This window comes from Ambystoma mexicanum, chromosome 4p (genome assembly GCF_040938575.1).
Source record: "Ambystoma mexicanum isolate Mex_15411 chromosome 4p, UKY_AmexF1_1, whole genome shotgun sequence".
Classification (NCBI taxonomy): Eukaryota; Metazoa; Chordata; class Amphibia; order Caudata; family Ambystomatidae; genus Ambystoma; species Ambystoma mexicanum.
Window position 1 is genome coordinate 410,444,700 of NC_090927.1, and position 18,631 is coordinate 410,463,330.

Consider the following 18,631-nt stretch of genomic DNA (forward strand, 5'->3'; position numbering starts at 1 on the left):
TAGCATGTACACCCTGAGTCTTGCCTACAGGTCACCCTGGCTACCATTGTATATCGCCCTCCTCATCACATTAGGAATACAACCACTTAAAATAAGCACCAAAGCTAACATTCTGAGAGCTCACACCACGTCCTATTCCACCCATAGCACCTGCCCTATCATGCTTAACGCACAACAACCCAATACTGTAATTAAAATGACCCACTATCCAGATAGCACCACTCTACAAAGGCCATGCAACACTACAGACAGAAACCTAAGACTATGTGCTCGCCTGTCCAAACTGCATGAGCTACCTGCCAAGAAAGCTGAACTACTAAAATTCCAAAATAAAATACAGTTACCCTTGAAGGGTATTGCAGAACCCACCAGGAAACAGGCCAAGCCTAACAGACCCAGAATAAACAACTCCAAACAGACAACCAAAGGTAGTCACAACACCACCTGCCCTAACTTAGCAGACCACAAACCCCATCTCAAAGGTGCGCTTATAAACGCCAGGTCGCTAGTCGCACACGCCACAGAGATCTGAGATATCATTGCCACAGACAACCTAGACATTTTGGCCATTTCAGACTCCTGGCTACATGATGTGGCTGGCCCAGCCCTATCACAAGCAGTCCCAGACAACTATACAATCCTACGTGCGGACAGACTCACCTCCCGAGGTGGAGGTCTAGCAATCATAGCTAAAACTAGCTTGGACATGAGGATCACCACTACTACCACTATGCAATCCTGCGAATGCCTCACGGTCAAAATAGCCATCGCCAACTCCCAAACATTATCCTCATCTACAGACCACCAGGTCCTATCGGAACCTTTGCTGAGGACATCTCGACATCCCTGTCCAATAACCTAAAAAATACATCCCAAACAATAGTGCTAGGAGACTTTAATCTAGGCTATAATGACAATAAGGACACCCAATCGACAGCGATTGCTCTGACCTTGAAAGAGCTAGGATTCTCCCAAAAAGTTGAATTACCTACCCACAACAAAGGTTGCATCCTTGATTGGATAGCAGAACATAATTGCGAAGTAAATATTATGGACTCTGTACCGCAGATCTGGACTGACCACTACCTGCTATTATTCACAGCGACAACTAACCGGGCCACTGTCCCGTCCTCACCCGCCCCACCTCTGCCAACGAGAAATAAAAAACTAATGACAGCAGAAAATCTGATGCCCGTTATAATACCTAAATTGAACTCACTACCTGACAGCATGGACCCTAATCGGTTAGTTGAACATTATAACGTAGCCATGACCTCAGCCCTGGATCACATAGCCCCACTCAAACTAAGAAATAGCAAACCAAAAAAACACCTCAATTCTTGGTTCATGCCCCATCTAAAAAATCTCAGGCTGGCCAAAAGAAAACTTGAAACTATTTGGAGACTCTCCCCATCAGTCAAAAATAAACTCGACCTCTCCAAAGCCGCCTCCCAATACAAGAAAGAAATACTATTAGCCAAACAAGAAACCTACAATACTAGAATATCCAACTCAAAATCCAGTGTCAAAGAACTGTTCAGCATTCTGAAAGAATTGGAAACACCTGTTGTACCCCAAGAAAACTGCACCAAGGATAAAAAAATGGTGCTCTAGCATACAACTTGCTTTAACAAAGTAGCAAATCTTCAAACTAAAATTGCCATCAAGAAGGCATCGCTAACACCACACATCCCTCAGAGCTCAGCGCCACCGCCACAGCCTAAGATGGGAGCCCGATTCTGCTTTTCTAAGGTATCGATCATAGAGGTAGAAAAGGTTATCCTGGGACTGAAACCGTCCAACTGCAAAGGCGACCAATGCCCAGCACAACTCATCAAGGATGCTGCGAGAGAACTATCGCCATTTATAACCAAACTAATCAACTCCTCCTTTACCTCAGGTTCAGTACCGATCAACCTAAAAGAGTCCTGGGTACTGCCACTACTAAAGAAACAAACCCTTGACCCTGCCATTCCAACTAACTTCAGGCCCATCACGACTGTGCCCTTTCTTCTAAAAATCTTAGATAAAGTGGCTTACATGCAAATTCAAAACTTCCTAGAGTCTAACCACCTACGTGGAACCCGTCAATCAGGATTCTGCTCGCAACATGGGACCGAGACAGCGTTAATAGACCTTAAGGCCCAAATAGACTATTGCAGAGAATGGTCAAGCGGCCCTACTTCTCTTCCTGGACCTATCAGCGGCATTCGACTTAGTGGACCACACGGTCCTCTGTAGTCACCTCGATTTGGCAGCACACTTCTCAAAAGAGGCCATAATTTGGAGCAAGTCATTCTTGAGTAATCGGACCATGAGAGTCTTCGCTCCATCAGCCTCAGCAGATCCAATTCCCATAACATTCGGTGTTCCACAAGGGTCTTGTGTGTCACCCACCCTCTACAATGTCTTCACGAAGCCCCTCTTTGACGAAATGGATCTTCTGGGTATCCAGATCCTCCTCCCTCTCAGGAGATTACGCCAAGGACCTGGCCATAGTGAACAGGATATATAGCATAGTTCAGGAATGGATGGCCACACATGGCTTATGCCTGAACGATAAAAGAACAAGTTACTTTCTTACCTGGTAACGTTCTTTCGATGGGATGGTCCGACGACGTATTCCATATCTATGACAGGTAATCACCACAGCTGTGCTGCTTCGGAAACTTTTCCGGCGTCTGCGTCCTGCGTCGATGACGTCGATGCGCCGACGTCGAGGACCTCCTCCGACGTCCGACGTCATCCGATGTGATAAGTAGGACGCACGACGCCTGTAGCCTCAGTTGTAGTTTTTTCCCCCAGAACGTGTGACATAAGTCAACTGCCAGTCAGACAAAAAGCCTTGCGGAACGTAAGCTGCAATCGCAAAAGAAATTCTGCAGCGGGGAAGGCAGGGCGGGAGCGATATGGAATACGTCGTCGGACCATCCCATCGAAAGAACGTTACCAGGTAAGAAAGTAACTTGTTCTTCGAGGGGATTGGGTCCTCCGACGTATTCCATATCTATGACAGACTCCCAAAGCAGTACCAGAGCAAGGAGGAGGGAAAGAATTTATAAACAAAATTTAGAATAGCCAATCAAATAGCAGAGCAAAGGACCGCCTTGCCAAAGGCCAGATCCTGCCCTCTGATGGAATCGAGGGAATAATGCCGTACAAATGTATGTACTGAAGCCCAGGTGGCTGCATCACAGATGTTGCGAATAGGAACACCCCTCTGCAGGGCAGTAGATGCAGCCATACCCCTGGTAGAATGGGCCCGCAAGCCAGCCGGTGGGTCCTTACCCGCCAAGCGGTAACACTCCGAGATGGCCAAAATAATCCAGCGGGACAAAGTCTGTTTCGTCACAGCTTGCCCCAAACGCTTACCAGCGTAACCAATAAAGAGTTGATCGTCCACTCTGACCCGGGACATGCGTGAAACATAAAAGCTTAAAGCTCTCCTAGGATCAAGCCTATGGAGCCTCTCCTCTTCCTTACCAGGATGCGGAGGAGGATAGAATGCCGGAAGAACAACCTTCTGGGCTAAATGAAATTCCGTCACTACCTTCGGAAGAAAAGAAGGACGAACTCGAAGGACAACCCTGTCCTTGTGGAAAACAGTGAAGGGTGGCTTAACTGAAAGTGCCTGTAACTCACTCACTCTGCGAGCGGAAGTAACCGCAACTAAAAACACAGTTTTCAGAGTTAACAGCCTCAAAGGGCAAGAATGTAAAGGCTCAAACGGAGCACCCATAAGAAACCTAAGAACAAGGTTTAAATCCCAACCGGGCACCAGGAAAGGTGACGGAGGGAACACATTAGTGAGCCCTTTCAGAAACTGTGAAATTAAAGGGATCTTAAAGTAAGAACACTCATCAGACGAGCGCTTAAAGATGGACAGCGCCGCCAGGTAACCTTTAATGGTACCCACTTGCAAGCCCCTGTGGGCCAAAGAAAGCAAAAAGGACAGAACCATGGGGATGTCACATGCAAAAGGATCCACATTCCGAACTCTGCACCAGTCGCAGAACTTACGGCAACGGTACAGAGACTTAGTTGCTGGCCTTCGGGCCGAAAGCAACACCTCCATCACGTCTTCAGGGAGGTCCCAATCCCTATACCTCAACCTTTCAGAAGCCAAGCGTGAAGGTTGAGGGATCTGACCTCTGGATGGAGAACCAGACCCCCCTCCCGTGAGAGCAGATCGTCTCGGTAGGGAAGACGACGTGGAGGGCAGATGGACAAGTCGAGAAGGTCCGGGTACCACGTCCTCCGAGCCCACGCCGGAGCAATGAGGATCATCCGGGAACCGAACTTCCGCAACCTCCGCAGCACTTGCGGGATGACGGGGACTGGAGGAAACGCGTACAGCAGCGGGAACGACCAATCCACCACGAACGCGTCTCCTAAGGCTCCTTTTGGAGGAAATTCCCGCGAGCAGAACCTCTCGCACTTCCGGTTGACACTGGAGGCGAAGAGATCCACTTGAGGGGTCCCCCAAAGGGCGAAGATCTCCAGGAGAATCTCCTGAGCCAACTCCCACTCGTGAGAGATCGCGCTCTGCCTGCTCAGAGCGTCCGCCGTCACGTTTTCGACTCCGGCCAGATGAACTGCCGAGACCGAAACTTCCTGCTGGATGGCCCAGAACTCGAGCTGCATCGCCTCCCTGCACAGAGGAAGTGACCCTGCCCCCCCCTTTTTGTTGAGGTAGTGCATGGCCACCGTGTTGTCCGTCAGGATCAGGACATTCCTTCCTCGCACAGTCGGCAGAAAAGCCTTCAGGGCTAGCCTGACGGCCCTCAGCTCCAACAGATTGATATGGAGTCTGGACTCCGACGGAGACCAACGACCGCTGACTGTCAGCTCGTTGGCATGAGCTCCCCATCCCGTGAGGGATGCATCCGTCACGATCGTCACCTCCGGCCAGGGAAGCCAAAATGGAGCCCCCTTCATCAAGTTGCCTTTGACGGCCCACCACAGAAGGTCCTGGGCGACCGAGGGCGGCACCTGAATCGGGTCCGACATCCTGCCGGAGGACTGCGACCATTGCATCTTGAGTGCCCACTGCAAAGATCTCATGCGCAGGCGAGCCTCTGGCACCAGAAGAATGCAGGATGCCATGAGGCCGAGCAACCTCAAGAACTCGAACGCTGGGAGCGTCTGGGCATGCTGAAACTTGTGCACCATCTGCTGAATGCGAAGAGCCCTCACCTGGGGAGGAAAACACTGCCCCAGGGAAGTGTTGAGCACTGCTCCGATGTACTGGAGCCTCTGCGTTGGCGTCAAATGGGACTTCTTTAAATTGAGGGAGAAGCCCAGCCTGTGGAGGGAGTGGCAGGTGACGGACAGATGATCCAGGACTTGCTCGGGAGAGCTCCCCCTGATCAACCAATCGTCCAGGTAGGGGTAGACGTGAATCCCCCCTTGCCTGAGATGCGCTGCCACCACCACCATGAGCTTGGTGAAAACCCTCGGGGCGGAGGTCAATCCGAACGGCAGGACCCGAAACTGAAAGTGCGAGTCGCCAACCGCGAACCTCAGGTACTTCTTGTGCTTGGGATGGATCGGCACATGGAAGTAAGCATCCTTGAGGTCGAGTGACACCAACCAGTCCTGAAGCTGAAGGGCCTGGAGGACTTGAGAGAGAGTAACCATCTTGAACTTGTCCTTCCTGAGGAGTTTGTTCAAACCGCGCAAGTCCATGATGGGTCTCAATCCCCCGTCTGTCTTGGAAATCAAAAAATAAGGGGAATACCATCCCTTGTTCCTCTCCGCTACAGGCACCAGTTCTATAGCGCCTTTCTCCAGCAGGGCTTGAATTTCCTGCGCAAGGAGCGGATCCGGACACTTCAAAGAGGTTCCCCGGTGGATTGTCGCGAGGCCTGTGCCGAAAGGGAAGACAGTAGCCGTGGGCTATGATCTCCAGAACCCACACATCTGAAGCAATGGCTTGCCACTCTACAAGATGCTGCGCCAGCCTTCCCCCAACCGGCGAACCATGGGACATGGCCTCACGACAGAGTGGGAGCGGCTGCGGCGTTACCTGAGGGCAAAGAGGCAACTGCCCGAGCGGCCTTGGCACCACGGGTACCCTGTCGTCCACCTCTGGTACCCCTGCGATGGCCTCTTTGACTGCCAGCTCCTCTCGCTTTACTGAAGGATGAGTAATAGCGAAAGGAACCACCCCTCCACTGCTGTCCCCTAGGACGAAAAGGCGGAGGTTGGCGAACTGCAGCGCCCAACGACTTTGCTGCAGCTTTCGAGGTCTGCAACCTCTCAAGGCTCTCGTCAGCCTTGCTGCCAAAAAGGTGTTCACCATCAAAGGGCATGTTGAGGAGCCGGGACTGCACATCAGGAGCAAACCCCGACTTCCGCAACCACGCAAACCTGCGTATCACGGTGCTCGCCGCCATGGACCTACTGACGCATTCAGCCAAGTCCAGACCCGACTGAACGGACTCACACATGGCATCCTTACCATCCTGGACCATAGCAAGGAAACCATCCCGTTCATCCCCTTCGGGAATATGTTCGGCCGCTAACGCAACACAGTTCCACAGAGTGTGCGTGAAACGTGACAAGGCACAAATGGAGTTGGCCGCCTGAAGCGCCATACCACCAGAAGAAAACACGTTCTTCGCCCAGCCATCAAAACGTTAGTCGTCCCTATCAGGAGGGATGGTAGGGTACGACGCCTGCTTTGCCGGGGCCGTGGCCGCCTGCACCACCAAACTTTCCGGAGTGGGGTGCCTGGTCAAGTAGCAGGGGTCGCTACTGGCTGGACGGTATTTACGCGACAAGGATCTGCCCACCGCCGGGAGACTCTCCGGAGCAGTCCAAGCCGCCGCCACCCTTCTCTGTAAAGCCATATGGAACGGCAGTACCGGGTCAGTTGGGGGACCAACATCAAGGATGTCCGTCAGATCATCCTGCACAAACTCCCCTGGGGGAGTAGACCATCCCAGATACTCAGACACCCTAGCCATAAGGCGCCGGTACGAGGAATCGGCATGGGAGCCAGGCTCAGGCCTACAAAATTCCACCTCCGGAGAGGTGTCCAGTCCACTGGCATCATGCAGCGACTGCCTCAAATCGTCAAACTGACTATGGCCTGAGACAATGTCATCCGGCACCAGACTAGGAACCAGGCCATCAGAATCCTCATCCGCCTCCGAAATATATTCCAGGTGGCGAAAAGGCACCCGAGAGTGCTTGCTCTTAACCAGAGCCTTCCTAGGGGGTACACCCGTGACACGGGGCACCTCCGACACGAAAGGCGTCGAGCAAATCGGCGCCGACTCCGAGAAAACCGGCAACGGCGCCGAGAGGATCGGCGTCGACGTCAGATGCAGCGCCTCCAGTATCGGCGGCGTCGACACAGCCCTCGAAGCCGGAGCCCCGAGCGTGTCCCTCGACGACCTGATCGTCGACGGCGTCGACGAGGCCCTCGAAGCCGGAGCCTCGAGAAAGCCTGTCGACGCCCTCGACGCCTCAGACGTCGATGTCTTCCTCGAAGACTTCACAGGAGCACACGGTCTCGAACGCGTCGAGGACCGGGACCTGGAACGGGTACGGCGAGAACGAGCCTCCTTGTCCGAACGGGACCGCTCCCGTGACTCGTGCCGACCACTCTTGCGAGTGGCGTCTCTCGACCTCACACGGCCGACCCCACTCAGGGGCGCGGACGGCTGAGTACCCTGCGACTCAAGAATCGCCAACATTTTCTTCCCGAAGGAAGCCCATTCCTCCGGCGTCGCACGGCTGGTGGGGCAACCGACGAGCCGGGCAGAATCCTCGGAAGAGGACCTGGAAGGCGACCGGTGACGGCGCTTCCGAGAACGCCTCGAAGAGGCCGAGGAGTGGCGAGACCCACTCCTAGAAGAAGACCGACGAGACTTCCGACGATGACGCGGAGAGTCACCCCTCGAATCATCCGTCGAAAGCCCCGCCGACTTCGACTTCCGGGGCTTGGACACCCGACCTACCGACAACTTCTTCTTACGTTCGCGTAAGGCTTTGGACGTGAGCGACTGGCAGTCGATACAGTCATCCGTGTCGTGGGCCTCCCCGAGGCACCATAGGCAGGCGTCGTGCGAGTCAGTCACCGACATCTTGGACCCACACTCCCCGCATTCTTAAAGCCCGGACGCGGGGTTGAAGACGAAGTGGAAGACATCGCCGAAGGAAATACACAAACGAACAGGTTCGAAGAACCAGAAAGAACAGAACTCCAAAGAGTCGAGGCTTAGAACCGAGAAACACGAAGCAACACGTTCGCGGAAAAAACGGAACTGAGGCTACAGGCGTCGTGCGTCCTACTTATCACATCGGATGACGTCGGACGTCGGAGGAGGTCCTCGACGTCGGCGCATCGACGTCATCGACGCAGGACGCAGACGCCGGAAAAGTTTCCGAAGCAGCACAGCTGTGGTGATTACCTGTCATAGATATGGAATACGTCGGAGGACCCAATCCCCTCGAACTGAGCTTATCATCCTGGGCACCACTACCTATATATCCAAACTCAGCCCTGATTATGACAACTTTATTATCGATGGGAACAACATAAAAGTAGCTCACGAAGTAAAAACCCTAGGATTCTACCTAGACGCCACCATGAACTTTACCAAACAAGTTAACTCTCTAGCTTCTGCCACAGCATACACATGCAAACTTATTAGAGCGAGCAAACAATTCCTCTCTACAGATAGTTGCATTACACTTGCCAGAGCCTTGATACTATCCAAATTAGACTATTGTAATGGACTTTACATTGGAGCAAATAAACAGACCATCCACAAAATTCAAGTGCTCCAGAACAATGCCTTGAGAGCAGCACTAAAGATTAATAGAAATGAGCATATATCCTCTACTAGAAGAAAACACAAATGGCTCTCCATCATAGACAGAATTCATCTCAAAATCGCTTCCCTCACCCACAAATGCATCAACAACAAAGCTCCACCTTACCTCATGGACAGATTACGCAAAAGAACTTCCTCCAGACCTACCAGAATAGCCAACGCAAACTGCCTCCAAGTTCCGCGTTTCAAACTTGCCACTATAGAAGGAAATAGCTTCCCGGTCAAGGCTGTGCAGTTATGGAACTCCCTCCCCCATGACGTCAGAGAACCTCAGCCTTTTGCAAAATTTAGACAAAACCTCACTAGGTGGCTGAGAGCCAATGACAGCTAACTACTCCACTTGCCACATTGTACATTTCTGTATAACCGTCCATAACTGTATATAATTTACTGTACTATTGCTGATGTCTATGTCTACACTTCCTGCCTTTTCCTTGTACTTGCAATTAGCCGAGCATAACTGTAACCAAGCTCAGCGTATCTGTACCTTCATCTGATTTTTATGTACCTGTAACTAAGCTGAGCATATCCTTGTCTGCTTGCGCCCTGATACTCACTAAACTATTCTTGTGAACTGTAGTTCACACAAGAAGATGTATTTAATCATTCAGTGGCACTGCACAGAGGGTGCTGTGTGTCACTATACAAAAAGCAAATCACAGACAGTAAAATAGAAAGAGCGAGTGGAAAAAAAAGACCACTCCGCAAGTAAAAATAGAGAGTCCAGCAAAAGTTATGGGCGTCTCTAAGGTTAAAGAGAATTCACACAGAAACTGAAAATTCTCCCTAACAACTGTGAACTTCCCAGCATTGCGGACCCCCTTTTTATGTATTCTGGCACTTGCAACGCCTCCTGGGTGGGGATGTCAGGGAAGGAACAAGTTGCTTACCTGTAACTGTCGTTCTCCAGCATGGGTCTGGCATGGATTCACATGCTCATGAATACATAGCAGTACACATGCACAACCACGAAAGGAGGCAAAGGCTCAACATAAGCATCTCTTACCTCCTCACCAGGCTCACCTTCAAGCAAACAGGTTGCGCAGCACTGCTTGGCGACTCTGGACTCCTCCCTGGAGTCCCTGTTCATGCAGTAGAACTTTGTGAATGTGTGCTCAGACCTCCACGTAGCAGCCCTGCAGATGTCCAGCAGGGGCACACCAGACAGGAACGCTGTAGTTGCAGCGATTGCTCTGGTCGAATGGGCTCTCGGACGGCCAGGCAACAGTCCGTTTGCAACCAGTGACGATGGTTGATGCAGCCGGAGAGCCACCTAGAAATGGAAGCCTTGGAGAGGGCCTTCTCATGGTACACAAGGCCAAAGTTCACAAATGTTGTGACGTCTTCCGGAAACTCAACGTGCAGTCCACGTAGAACTTCAGCGCTCTAGCCACATGCAGCGAGTGCAAAGTCCTCTCGGCTGGCGACAAAGGAAAAAAACACTGGTAACACCAAGGGTTTGTTTAGATGAAAGTCTGACGGCACCTTGGGCATGAAGGAGGGGTGCGTCCGTAGCACCACTCGTGTCGTGAAATGTCAAATAAGGTGGTTTACAGGACAGGGCCTGAATCTCACCCACTCGTCGTGCATATGTGATGGCCACGAGGAACGCCGTCTTCCACAACAACTGCAATGGAACTGTCTGTAGTCAGGGAGGAAGTCCAGGATGGGAGCGATCTTGAACCACAACTCCCTGTCGCAGCGAGCCACGATGGCAAGGGCGTGGGCGGCCTTGATGGTAGTCACAACAGAAAAGATGACCGGTCGTCCCATGGCATCTAACTTCTTGCCCTCGCTGTCCGGTGGGGTAGAGGCCGCTGAAGCCGAACCACCCGAGGACTTCTGCCTGGTCGCCACGGACACCAGAGTCCGGAGAAGGCTGGGCCTGTAAGCACTTTAGCGTGGAGTCTGGTACCCTGTACTACTTCTCAAGGCGATCCCTCTTCACCAGGGCCGTGGAAGTCTTCATGAGGGACAAACCTTTGTCCCAAATGTCATCCAGGAGTGGGACCGAGAGGATGGTCTTCCTCGTCGCCTCCCAGCACCGATATAGGAAGCCCTCTGGAGCGAGCTGAAAAAGTGCTTGATGCTCTCGAGATCCGAGTGGAACGAGCCAATTTCGTCTGGTGGTGAAGACCTGGGCAGCGGAGAGGTGGGTCCCCTAACCCGCCGTCGTCCGTGTCATCCCTCAGAGGGGGGGGTGACAAGGGGCAAGGCGGTGGAGGGTGTACTCTTCTTGGCCGGGGGTTCCCCCGTGGGGGAGTCGGCCGGCACTGGTGCTGCGGGCTGGCTCGCCGGCGCAATAGGCATCCTTGTCTGAATCTCAGGGACCAGCGTATGTAGTGCCGAGAGGATGTCCACCGAAATGTCTGAGGTAACCGAGGTGTGGGTGGCAGCTGAGGTGCAGGCAGAATAGGTCGCTGGGGCACCGGCTGTGAGCCCAGGCCCAGTCACCCTGCTGCTCCTCTTAAGAATGTGTCCTCGCCGTTGTCACCTTAATCGGTGCGCTCGTCTTAGGGCCTGCTCCCGACATTCTCCTCATGGACGCTTTGTAGACCGTTGAGCTCCTCATAGGAAATATCCATACCCTGAAGGGCCACTGCACCCCCCCCCCCTTCTGTGCATCCAGCGGTGAAAGTCTTGCGGAGATGATGGGCATCTTCTCCGGAGTCTTCTCTATGGGCTGGAATGCGGCCTCCCTCCTGGGGGAGGAGAGACACCCTGGTCTTAGGGGTTGCGTCATGTGGACAGTCTTGGCGGCCTTCGCCAGAGACACCGCCACCCCCTCGATGGAAGGCTGGGCCTTCGCGGTCAGGGCCAGAGCCTTGTCCTGCTCCTTAGGGGGGAGGGTCCGAGCCCCACTCCCCATGGGACTTCTCCGGTTGACAGACTTGGGCCTCTCCTTGAGTTTGCCCGTATGGTCCGACTTCCTCTTGGCCGAAGATCCTGAGCATTGGCTGGTGACGGAGGCTGGAGACATTGAACACGCCGTGGCCGCAGAGGAGCCCGTCGCAACGGAGCTCCCGGTGACAGTGGACTCGCTGTGCTTGGCCTTCTGTTGGACCCCCCCGTGGGAGGGGCACTCTCAAAAAGGTCTTCGAAGCCCGCTCAGCCTTCTTTGAACTGGGAGAGTGTTAGGCAGAAACCTGTGCAGTTCCCTTAGGGACCACTGCAAAAGATTTAAGACTAAAGGTGTTTGGCAGTAAACCCACTTGGTAGCAGTCTGTACCACACAGATTCACTTGGTAGCTGTGGCTGAGCAGTCAGACTTCCCTCGAGAAGAGTTAGGCAGTATACAGAGTATTCACAATAGGTCAAAAGAACACAGTATAGCAAGTAAACACTGACCAGAGCTTGGTGTAAAAGAGATTTAATTATTTATTTAAAACCACATAGGCACTAATAGTAAGCAATTCAAAAACACGGTCACTAAAAGATATACACTCCCTTAGAAGAATATTAGACAAGTCTTAAGTAAGGCCCCACTTATTTTTAGACAGCGGTGAGCGCTTAACGCAGATGGCACTCTAATAATTCGGTTTAAAAGGGAGAGAAAGGCAGGGTATAAATTGAAACAGATCCCAACAATTTCACAAGAACAAAACAAGAGAGGGAGGCAAGGAAAACCGTGAAGTTAGAGTTCAGTAGGCCGGATCCACTTTAATAGGATCAGAACGAAATGTGTCCAAGGCCACACGGTTGAAGTGCACAAGAGTCTTGCAAAGGTTCAAAAAGAGTTGGACCAAAAGTAAGGGACCAGTTAGAGGGTCAAGGCGGCCAGCCCAGTCCAGAAGGTTAAGGGGTTATTGCCTTGTAGCAATCTTTAGAAAGGGAGGCCTGGCGGACATGGTACCTTAAGGTGGTGAGAATACCCCAGCGGGGGCAGTTGTTCCTGGCAGCGGATGCAAGTCGGTGCTTCGTCCGGGGGAAGAGAGGATCTCGTCGGGGAGGAAGACAGGAGTCCGTTGCACTGCCAGGGAAGAAACCAGCCGCGGAGTTCTCAGGTAAAAGGAGCGGTCCTTTTATTCGCAGTCCAGTGGTAAGTGGCTATCCGGTTGCCGGGGTGCTTGGCACGGGCAATTCGACCACAAGACTGTCTGGGGTGCGAAGAGAAGAAGGTAAACTGGTTGTGCCCACCAGTCAGGGGAAGAAGCCTCTCCAGCCGGGAGATCTTCTCTGTCGTTGGGACAAGTGGTGAGACGGTTCAGCAGGGCTCCACCGGTGGTGTCGTCGTAGCAGGTCGGCTCAGCTTCTCCCTCGTCGGATTCCTAGGTCCTGTGGTGACTTCTAAAGTTCCAGTCCCCAAAGCCCTGCTTTTATGCAGCACACCCCATTCACTCAGCCTAGCTGTCAATCAAACATGCTAAGTAGTGAGCCGGCCGGCTCACCACTTGGGCCAATCACACAAGAGTGCGACTTGAGTTACCAAGGTAACTCAGTTCAGGGTGCCTAAACCCCCTCCCACACCTCCTGTGGTACCCAGACAGAGTGGCATCACTTTTGGAGGCTTCTGTGGAGAAGCCCGCCAAAAAGTGGAATAAAGGGCCCGACTTGGGTTGGAGTCACAGAAGAGAACACAAACGCCATTTCAGAATCGAGTCCTGGCAAAAAATACCAACCGGTGAATTAATATTAAATAAATAAACCGGCGGTATGTTCGAGGCTATGAGAATTAAATAATTAAAGTTGCTAGCCTCGAACAATGGTAAAATCCCAAAGGGATATATTCGCGGTCGAATATCAAAAATAGTTTCCACTGCCACCAGCCAAAACTCGATCAGGGGGGACGGAGACGTGCCCCCTCGACTAACAGACCCCGGGGCAATCGAATTGCCCCGACCAGTACGTCCACAATATGATGGTTTGTACTGGTTTCTGTTAATAATTTGGGACTAGTAAAGCCCATGGTGACTTTACATGCCCTGGGAGACAGTAGTCAGTCCCAGGGTATGGAGTCTAGTGGGGTGTCACTATGACACCCCGGTGTTACTGCATGGAGAGTGCTGTGAGAGTGCTTTGTAACACACATAGTAAAAACACATGAGACCCTATGGAGTAAAGGACCCCATAGCCCATAAAACACATCAACAGTCAAAGGAACACCATAAATCATGTCCAAGAGTGGGAGAAAGAGAGTCTCACTCTTGACAGTAGAAAAAAAACAAACTCCAGAAATCCAGCAAAGCTGCTGGGGGACTCACTAGGTTAAGAAATTCAGCCTAAAGATAGAATTCTCCCCAACAGGCATGCAGCTGGGACCCACCCAGAGCAGAGGCCTTGACCTGTAGCCACTCGTTCAGCCGCCTGCACCGATCCTACAGGTTTTCGGAATGCTTGTCGTCCAAAAAGACAGTGAGCTGCAGCTGGAGCAGATCTTGAACAGGGGAGTTGAATCCTTCTCCTCCGACATGGTCCACGCAGCGTAGGCCTGAAAGAATCTTCTGGAAGCCTGCACGAAGAATCGACGAAATTCACCCTTGAGGGGTGCTGAAGAATGCAAAAACGGGTCCCCGTTAAACAGATAAGTTGATCAATGGAGCACAAGGCCCAATTGAGACTTCCAAAAAGCAAGAGCTAAACACGAAGACTCCCAACACTTAAACGTGCGGTAAAATCTGAAGATGGCTGCCAGGAGAGGGGCTTAGGTAGAGGGCAGTCATTGGCTGGGGGCAGTAGGACCCAGAGCTCAGTAATTGGTTGTTAGGAGAAAGACAGTTCAGAAATGAAACTGATTTTTTCTTTACCGAGGATTCCCAGCCTGACAGGGACTATTCATGAGCATGTGAATCCATGCCAACCCCGTGCTGGAGAAAGATTGGTTGGGGTAAGAAATCCAATGGGTGAAGGAGGGGAGAGAATAAGGTAGGGCACGTGAAACAGGAATGTGTGGGTTGTTCGGGTGCTGTCAGAGGAGACGATGGTACACCAAGAGACCAGAAGGAGAAAAAACAGACTTGAGTGTGAAGGCATTTGAGAGAAGTCAATTATCGGTTGGTTAGAGCAAGTGGTTCTGTGTTGCGAGTGTGTGCGCAAGTTGGGTGAATGGGAATATTAGAAAAGGTGGAGAGTAAGTGGATGGTGATACAGATTGAAAGGAGGGTGGCTGAGTTAAAGGTCAGAGGACTAGCAGTGGAGAGGTGATGTAGTGGAGAGGGGATAGTAGCAGCCCTATACATAACGGGAGTATTGGCCACTTTTACTCCCTAAAAATGGGGAAATACTCCCAAAAAATTAAAATAGGTAGTATAAATACTCAATAGGAAAAAGACAGTAGAATCCTGCACCCCTGCTTTCACCCTCAAAGCTCAATGATCTGTTTGGGTCAGTAGTGCGAGTATTACCACAGGAAGAACCTATTTTAACTGCACAATTGTAAGAAGTTAAGATACATGTTCATGAATAAAAAAGGTGGAAAACATTGATAAAAAAACTTTTGTTTTTCAGTTAATTCATATTTGTACTCTTTTACTCGCTTATAAAATACGCTCATTGGGAATTGGACTTACATTTTTACTCCCTAAAAAATCACTTAACTCCCAACTTATAGAGTAAAATACTCCTACTTCCAAATCTTATCTGGAGCACCTAGTAGTAGTAGTAGTAGTAGAGTGGAGAAAGTGGCAGAGGCAGAATTAGGAGAGGGTGGGGGTAGAGAGAGGGTCAGAAGTAAAGAAGACTTAGAGTTGGGAGCAGAAAAGCAGGATAGAAAAGCAGTGAGACATAGTGAGGGACATCAGGGCATGAATGGTTGGAAACAGAGTGGGGCTTGAGTCTCTGGAAGGCACAACCCTACAACCCCTCAGAACCAACCTCAATGTTAGCTTATGTCCAGTTTAGCAATTCCCAGAGAAAGGTTAGACAGATAAAGCAATTTCCTCTATGCCCTCACTAACAGTGAGACAAAACTGATAGGATGTATTAACAAGCTTGAGATAGAACCTGGGGATTAGGGAAGCTTGAGTTTGGAGGGGCACTGCCTCTTCCAGACAAGACGAAACTGAGGGACTGCCCTCGGAGCCCTTCCAAGTATTCTTAAAAGCCCTTGAAGCATCTCTTCAGGCCATCTGTGAAACTAGAGATTTGTTTTTCAGTTTCCAGATAATAGGGTGGTCTTGCAGAATCTGTCCATAGGGCCGATTCTGAAAATCCATCTCAACTCTTCCAATTTAAACAGGAAGAGGAAAAATATAATGCCAGCAGTTCCCTTAAACAGAGCCTACAATACACATTTTGCTCAACCATGCAAACACACTGATAGTGGTTACCAGCTTCTCTTCTAAGCAGTAAGCTATGGTTACAATGTAACATTAGGAGTACTGTGTCCTAATGAAGTACTTGGTCTCATGTAATAAGCCCAATCCCACCTCCCCATCCAATTAATAGAAGCAGCACATACTTTCCGCCTATTGGTTTAAACAATGTATTTTCCATGGATTACAATTCACACTTCATTATTCCTGGGTGGCTATCACAAGCAAGCAGCGGTTTGTTAAAAAGGGGTGGGGCTAGGTAACAGAACAGGCTTTTTAAAGTTCTTACATCAACCAAGTAAAGACTTACCAAAAGCAGACCCTCTGTCATATGGATTCATCTGCCACTTATTCAGCACTGAAAATAAAATAAAACATGTCAGGGACGTCAAGTGCCCATAAGATGGCATTAAATTGCTGCTACAAAACAAAAACAACCTGGGTAGAAATGACAAGCAGAATAAAACAAGGAACAGTAAACGGATTCACTGCTTTAACTATACTTTTGCTACGAACATTAAAAACGCCGCTTTTACTTTTGTACACATTTAGCATTAAAGATACAGTTAAACATGGTGTTAGGGAGAATTCTCATTTCTGTGCTAATTCTCTTCAACATTAGAACTCTTTTGATGGACTTTAGGACTTTTTCTTTTAACACTGGAGTGAGTGAGCCCTTTTTTCTCACTCTGTCATGTGTTTGGAACTGATTTGGATTACGTGTTTCCTTTGTTTTTGGAGTCTGACAAACTCCATAGGCATCTACTTTTTTATGGTGACAGCACCTTCAGCGCAGTGTCAGAGAAATCCTTTAAATGTCTCATAAGGTTTAAATACCTTCTCTTGGGTGAACTACAGTTCCCAAGAATTGTAAAGTGATGTTGACTTTGCTTCCCTTTTCCCTTTGTGTAGGTCCAGCACACCCCATCTTATGTGGAGTGCTGGGGGGTTACTTAGTAGCCCCTTTTCCTACCTACTCATGTATTATTGTTTGTGTTACCCTAACTACTTTAAATGGCTGGTGGCAGTGGTTTAATTTTCCTACCATTGTGCTCTTCTACCACAGGCTAAAATCTCAGCTGCAGTATAGCACCCATGGGTGACCATTGTGTCAAAATGGCCCCCTCTGTTTTTGCCATTTCTTGTTTGCAAAGTCTTTCTTGGGTTAAACTCCAAACCAGGTTTGAACCCTTTGTTCGTTTTGACTTTGGCGGGCTTCAGTACTGAAACCCACCTCTAGCTCCAGTCTATCTGGAAGGGCAGGAAGTGAGGGAGGTGCCCGAAACTCCTGTCCTTTGTCTCCAGGGAAACCTGAATGCACCCAGTCCCAATTGGCTGGCTGTCCTTGCAGGATAGCCACTGTTAGGCAAAGTTTGTATGCAGTACCCTCTGGGAACACTAAAGATAACTGACTACAGGTATAGCCAACCCAACCTTTGGTAGAAGCTTGTACTACACAGTTTTGGTAACGTGCTGAGCAGCCAGGCTTATCCCAAGAGCGGTAAATGTGAGCTGTAGTGGAGGTACACAGATTTACAGTTACAGGTATTCAAATAAACTTATACTCACGGTTTCTTGCATAAACAATTCATGTATTTATCAGTCAGTTAGAAAGCCTTCTTCAGAAGGCAGCAATATAATAGTAAGACAAATACACTTCAATACTGTACACTCTTAGTTTCTAAATCAGTAAAGACCCTTTTGGGATGGCCCACAGACAACCTACACCCACAGGTGACTTCAATAATTAGGGTACTGGGGACATTAATATCTTACTGTTGGCATTTAGAATACTTTTAGGAATTGGTAAAAGGTAAAGGTCATTAGAACACAAGAGACCACAAATATTTTTAAGCAGGCAAAAACATTTGGATCCTCCAAGAAGAGGCATACAATTCAATAGGCTAAGCCAAAGTCAATGGGCAAAAGTCTTGTATAGGATGAAGCACTTCTGGTAAGTAAATGGAAAAGTCTTTGCACAAGTTCTTAGGAGTCTTTGATGAAAAGAAGAATCAAATGTAGGGCCACAAGTTGATTAGGTTTGCGAGTTGTAGAAGTTTCAAGCAACTCTACAGTAAGACGTAAGTTCTCTTAGACTTGTTTTAAAGTACCTTAGAAAAGATGCAGCTATGACTTCTGTTCCTGTGCAGCTCTGCAGATCTCACTGCTCCTGGGCCTCAGTCGTGGGGACGATAGGGAGGGCGTCGGGGGGGGGGGGGGGGGGGGGGGAATCCTACAATGCACTGGGACGGTCAAAACTCGCAACCAGCAAGCTTCACTTTCAGTGGCTGTTCAGTGTTTCAGCTCTTCGATTCTACCGCAAATGGTAACAGCGGTTCCTGGCTGTCGAGGTGGACTTTCCTTGCTTCTGGGATCCTGCACTTTGTTCAAGGGGCTCAGGCTTGGTCAGTCCTGCTTCTTGGGAGTCCAGAGGATCTTCCAAAAGCTCTAGGCCAGCTTAAAAGCAACGCACACAATCTGGTGTTCCTCTCCCTGGCTATACGGTTTCCAGCAGCAACTATGTGCAAATTC

At 50.1% G+C, this 18,631-nt stretch overlaps 1 protein-coding gene across 2 annotated transcripts in view; it reads right to left on the reverse strand.

The window, feature by feature from the left end:
• Positions 1-18,631, reverse strand: part of DDX1 (DEAD-box helicase 1) — a 795,552-nt gene that overhangs the window by 632,792 nt on the left and 144,129 nt on the right. For both annotated transcript variants that reach the window (XM_069605939.1, XM_069605941.1), the window contains exon 6: positions 16,410-16,457. In XM_069605939.1, the coding sequence (XP_069462040.1) occupies positions 16,410-16,457 (48 nt within the window). The remainder of the gene's footprint in view (positions 1-16,409; positions 16,458-18,631) is intronic.